General features: G+C 66.7%; 1 gene segment (V, D, J or C); it reads right to left on the bottom strand.

Annotated features, from left to right (window-relative positions):
* Positions 1-306: 306 nt before the first annotated feature.
* On the bottom strand, positions 307-2,113 carry LOC147579628 (Ig gamma chain C region-like). The segment is given in 4 exon segments: positions 307-759; positions 868-1,197; positions 1,324-1,356; positions 1,633-2,113. Coding segments are annotated over 4 exon segments (1,158 nt in total).
* Between the last annotated feature and the right edge of the window lie 3,865 nt (positions 2,114-5,978).

The following is a 5,978-nucleotide window of genomic DNA, read 5'->3' as shown; positions in this document are numbered from 1 at the left end:
TTGGGCGGGTCCAGACGTGGGAAAGACCGTGCGCCCCGTTCCCTGAGGGGCTCTGGAGGGCTTCTCCGTTCCCTGTCGGCCCCCTCCGGCCTTGAGTAGCCCCTGGCCAAGCCCTCTCTCTGTCCCAGGCGGCTCCCGGCCATGAGGTTCGCCCGCCTGTGCAGACCTGCCCACTCAGGTCCCGGCCCCTGGTGGGACCCACGCTCTCCCGTGAATGGTGACCCCTGAGCCTCGGGGCCTGGCCTGCCCACACCTCCCAGAGGCCCGGGTGTCCTGAGCTCTGCCTCGGAAAGACGCACGACAGTGTCACGGGTCCCAGGGCAGTGCTGGGTGCTTTATTCACGCAGGGTGCCTGCCCGGGGTGGGGGGATGTACACAGGGGTGGGCGCTCAGAGCCCGCGGGGGCCTGCTGGGGGGCCGGGCGCGCTGCTCATTTACCCGGAGACTGGGTGAGGGATTTCTGTGTGTGGTGGCTGTGCAGAGCTTCGTGTGACACCGAGCAGGTGTAGGTGTTTCCACTCTGCCAGCGGGACTTGTCCACCGAGAGCCTGCTGTACAGGAAGTAGGTCCCGTCGCTGTCCAGCTGGGGCGGGGTCGTCCGGTAGTTGTTCTCTGGCTCCGGCTGTCCGGTGATCTCCCACTCGACGGCAATGTCAGGCGGGTAGAAGCCTTCGATCAGGCAGGTCACACTGACTTTGTTCCTGCTGAGCTCCTCCTGGGCTGGAGGCAGGACGTACACCTGGGGCTCGTGGGGCTGTCCTGTGGGGTCAGAGGTCAGCACAGATGGTCACTCCCAGGGTGGAGGGCTGGCCTGGGTCCACCAGGCCCCACTCGACCTCCCTGTGCCCCATCTGTCCTGTTGCCCACCTTTGGCCTTGGAGATGGTCTTCTCGATGGGGGAGGGGAGGGATTTGCTGTTGACCTTGCACTTGAACTCCTTCCCCTTGAGCCAGTCCTGGTGCAGGATGGGGAGGACACTGACCACACGGTAGGTGCTGTTGAACTGCTCCTCACGCGGCCTCGTCTTGGCTGTGTGCATCTCGGTGTTATCCACAAACCATGTGATCTGGACATTGGAGTCATCTGGGCCCAAGTCCACCACCAAGCACGTGACCTCGGGCGTCCGGGAAATCGAGAGGGTGTCCTTGGGTTTTGGGGGGAAGATGAAGACGGACGGTCCCCCAGGAATCTCAGGTGCTGGTGTGGGAGACACAATGCAGGGTTAGCATTTGGGGGGTGCTCCTCTTGAACATTCCCCCCACCAGGCTGTCCCTGGATGCGGGCTATGGCCTTGGTGTGCAGGGCGGTGCCCTGCTGACTCACCTGGGCATTTGGGACACTTGCAGGGTGGGTGCACTGCAGAGAGACCAGACTGGAGGTTAGTGGGGCCAGGGGTGGGGACAGCTCTTGGGGTGGGCTAGGTCAGGGCAGGTCAGGGGGGCGTCCCCAGACTGGTGCCTGCCAGTGGAGATGAAGTATGGTGGGGCTGTGCAGCCTGTGCTCACACTGGACCAGGCAGCCAGGCCCAGAGGCCCTCCTCCCCGAGCTTGGGGGACAGAGGTGCCTCTCCTGTGCCCCGGGGTCCAGGTGGACCGGCTGACCTGGCCTGTCTCCCAGTGGACACCCTCTTACCGGACTTGTCCACCTTGGTGCTGCTGGGCGGGTGGGCCACGTTGCAGGTGAAGGTCTCACTGAGCCACCTGCTGGAGGGCACTGTCACCATGCTGCTGAGAGAGTAGAGCCCCGAGGCCTGCAGGACGGACGGGAAGGTGTGCACACCGCTGGTCAGGGCGCCGGAGTTCCAGGACACGGTCACCGGCTCAGGGAAGTAGCCTAACACCAGGCAGGCCAGGGCCACGGTGGCGCCAGATGTGGTCCCGCAGCTGGGGGCCAGTGGGAACACCGATGGGGCTGTGGTGGAGGCTGCAAGAGAGGAGGCCGTGTGACCACAAGGGTCTCGCTCCTGGGAGGGTCCGGGCAGGGTATCAGGTGCCCGGGCTTGGGGTGGCCCTCCGGGAAGTCTGCAGACCAGCCGCCCGGCGTAGCTCTCTGCCGCCCCAGGGCCTCGTGTTTCTGCGGCTGCACGTGCTGGCCCCATGGGCCTGGTCGGTGCTGGGTGACCTCCTGCTGGATTAGAGTCTCCTGGGCCCAGCCCCTGGGTCCCCACTCGGGCTTCCTGTGGGTGCTCGGCCTGAGCGAGCCATCTGTCTGAGCTCTGACCGGTGGCCCCTGCTCCCAACGGGCCTCTGCTGAGGCCCTGAGCCCACTGCCCTGTTGTCCCAGCCTGAATCTGCCCTGGGCCAGCGGGCCCTTTCTTGAACACAGCAGGCCTCTGCCACCCGCTGCCCGTGCCCCTCAGCCCGGAGTCCTCGTCGTGGCCTGCTGTCTGCCCTCCAGGCCTCACATCTTCTGGGTCAGCTCTGCAGCTAAAGCGCCCGGGCGCCGGATCCCGTCCCTGCCCTGAGCCCCTCCTCAGGCCTTCCTGGGCTCACTCAGTGCCCGTGCCCTGGGGCCTGTCCAGCTCCTCCCTGTCCCCAGAGCCCTCTTTCAGCAGAGGTCTTTCCTGAGCCTGCCTGCCCCTCAGTGCCGGTGGGAGGCTTGCCCCGCCCTGGCTGTCGTCTCGTGCACGGTGCCAGCACCTCAGAGCCCACGTCCCCAGCCAGACCCGACCCCTCTGCCAAGTCTGATGGCCCTGCCTGGCCTCCCCTCCCACCCACACTCCAGGCTGGCGGCCCTGCCTCAAACTCCCAGGCTCCCCCTTCCCTGCACCGGCTCCACTGCCCTGAGCCACCCCTCCTGGCTTTGTCATGTCCAGCCTTCTGTCCCCCATCCCCACGAGCCTCCAGAGCGGGGTCAGGGCCCCTGAGCCTAAGACTGTGGCCACCCCTGTCCCTTCAGCCCCAGAGACCTTCCTACCCAGGCTCGCCTCTCCCCCCTACCTTGTCCACCGGGCCTCAGGCGGCTCACGCCCTCCCGTGTCCAGGGAGGCTCTCCTGGGCCCGCGCCCTCGTGGTCTCTGTGCCGTACCGCTCTGCTCCCACCTAGTCCAGGGCTGCTCTTAGCTCAGTCCCTCTGCCCTTCACCCCTGAGGCTCCTGGGGCAGCCCTTGCTCCTCCTGCCCCCCCACCCCCGCCCCTGCTCACCCTCACATGCCCTGCCTGCTCCCCTGAGCTCCTGGTGCAGCCCTGCCTCTCCTGCCCTCTCCCTGCCCCTCCTGCTCTCCCCCTGCTCCTCCTGCCCTCCCATCCCCCTGCTCACCCTCACATGCCCTGCCTGCTCCCCTGAGCTCCTGGTGCAGCCCTGCCTCTCCTGCCCTCCGCTTGCCCCTCCTGCCCTCTCCCTGCCCCTCTTGCTCTCCCCTTGCTCCACCTGCCCTCCTAATCCCCTACTCACTGTCATAACCCCTGCCTGCTCCCCAGAAGTCCTGGGGGTGTCCCTGCCCCTTCTGCCCACCCCGTGCCCCTCCTGCCCCCCCCCCCCCCCGCCCCTGCTCACCTGCACAAGCTCTCTTGCTCCCCTGAGCTCCTGGCCTGGTGGTAGCTCCGAGCTGTCTGTGCTCCCCATAGGTTCACCTCCTTCTAGCAGCTCCTCCACCTGCCCCCACCCCTTTGCCTGGCCCCTCATGCTGAGCCCAGGCCTTGGATCCTTCTAGCTTCTTGCCTCTGCATGTCTGAGACCTGGTCCTGCCAGTTCAGGCCTCAGCTCCCCCTGCCCTGCAGCACTCCTAACCTCCCCCTGCCCTGCCGCCCTCAGCACCTCCTGGCCAGAACTCCCACCCCCGAGCCCCTGCAGACTCCAGACCTCACCAGAACCCTGCCTGCTGCAGGAAGCCCTCTCAGCTCAGGTCCCTGGGGACAGTCCAGGGTCACTGTGTCCTCCGGCCTACAGCTTGTCTGAAGCAACCCTGCCCCACAGCAGCCCCTGCCCCTCTTGCCGTCGCCCCTGCCTCTGCTCACCCTCACAAGCTCTGCCTGCTCCCCTGAGCTCGTGGTGCAGCCCTGCCTCTCCTGCCCTCCCCTCTGCCCTTCTTGCCCTGCTTCCTGCCCCTACTCACCTGTACCAGCTCTGTGTGCTCCCAGGGAGCTCCTGGGGCAGCCCTTCATGTCTTTCTCTCCCCCTGCCCCTCCTGCCCTCCCCCCTTGCCCCTCCTGCCCACTCCCCAGCCCCTCTTGTCCTCCCCCTGCCCCTCCTGCCCTCCCAACCCCCTGCTCATCCTCACAAGCTCTGCCTGCTCCCCTGAGCTCCTGGTGCAGCCCTGCCTCTCCTGCTCTCCCCCTGCCCCTCTTGCCCTGCCCCCTGCCCCTGCTCACCTGTAGCACCTCTGTGTGCTCCCTGGGAACTCCTGGGGCAACCCTGTCCCTCCTGCTCTCCCCTTGCTCCTCCTGCTCTCTCTCAACCCCTCCTGCTCTCCTCCTCCCCCTCTGTTCTCCCCCCTGCCCCTCCTACCCTGCCCCCTGCCTCTGCTCCCTATGCCAGCTTTGTGTGCTGCCTGGGAGCTCCTGGGGCAGCCCCCTGTCCCTCCTATTCTTCCCCTGCCTCTTCCGTTCTCCCCCTGCCTCTCATGACGTCCCCCTGCCCCTCCTGCCCTCTCCCTGGCCCTGCTCACCCTCACAAGCTCTGCCTGCTCCCCTGAGCTCCTGGGGCAACCTTGCCTCTCCTGCCCTCTGCCCTGCCCCTCCTGCCTTGCCCCCTGCCTCTGCTCACCTGTACCAGCTCTGTGTGCTCCCTGGAGCTCCTGTGGCAGCTGCCTGACCCTTCTGCTCTCCCCCTGCCCCTGCTGTCCTTCCCCTGCCTCTGCTCACCTGTACCAGTTCTGTGTGCTCCCTGGGAGCTCCGGGGGACAACACTGCCCATCCTGCCCTCGCTCCTGCCCTCCTGCCCTCCCCCTGCCCCTTCTGTCCTGCCCCCTGCCCCTGCTCACCTGTACAGCTCTGTGTGCTCCCTGGGAGTTCCTGAGGCAACCCCTGCATCTCCTGCCCCTCCCCTGCTCCTGCTTACCCTCACAAGCTCTGCCTGCTCCCTGAGCCTCTGGGGCAGTCCTGCCTCTCTTGCCCTCGACCCTGCTCCTCCTGCCCTGTCCCCTGCCCCTGCTCACCTGTACCAGCTCTGTGTCTCCCAGGGAGCCCCTGGGACAGCCCTACCCCTCTTGCTCTCCCCCTGCCCCTGCTGCCCTCCCAGGAACCCTGCTCACCGGCAGAAGCTCTGCTGGCTCCCCTGAGCTCCTGGGGGAGCCCTGACTCTCCTGTCCTCCCTCCAGCCCCTCCTGCCCTGCCCCTACCCTCCTGCTCTCCCCCTGCCCCTCCTGCTCTTCCCCTGCCCCTCCTGCTCTCCCCCTGCTCCTCCTTCTCTCCCAACCCCCTGCTCATCCTCACAAGCTCTGCCTGGTCCCCTGAGCTCCTGGGGGTAGCCCTGCCTCTCCTGCTCTCCCCCTGCCACTCTTGCCCTGCCCCCTGCCCCTGCTCACCTGACTAGCTCTGTGTGTTCTCTGCTCTCCCCTTGCCCATCCTGCTCTCCCCCTACCTCTCCTGATCTCCCCCTGCCCCTCCTGCCCTGCCCCTGCCCCTGCTCCCTGTACAAGTTTTGTGTTCTCCCTGGAGCTCCTGGGGCAGCCCCCTGTCCCTCCTGTTCTCTCCCTACCCCTTCTGCTCTCCCCCTCCCCCCTGTTCTCCCCCTGCCCCTCCTACCCTGCCCATCTGACCCTGCTCCCTATGCCAGTTTTGTGTGCTGTCTGGGAGCTTGTGGGGCAACCCTCTGACTCTCCTATTCTTCCCTTGCCTCTTCTGCTCTCCCCCTGCCTCCTATGCCCTCCCCCTGCCCCTCCTGCCCTCCCCTTCCCTACTCACCCTCATAAGCTCTGCCTGCTCCCCTGAACTCCTGGGGGTAGCCCTGCCCCTCCTGCGCAGCCCCCTGTACCTACTGCCCTGCCCCCTGCCCCTGCTCACCTGTACCAGCTCTGTGTGCCCCCAGGAGCTCCTGGG

This window comes from Puma concolor, chromosome B3 (genome assembly GCF_028749965.1).
Source record: "Puma concolor isolate L17-30 chromosome B3, mPumCon1.1.hap2, whole genome shotgun sequence".
NCBI lineage: Eukaryota > Metazoa > Chordata > Mammalia > Carnivora > Felidae > Puma > Puma concolor.
The sequence above is the reverse complement of the archived record's forward strand: the minus strand, read 5'-3'. Positions and strand labels throughout refer to the sequence as shown.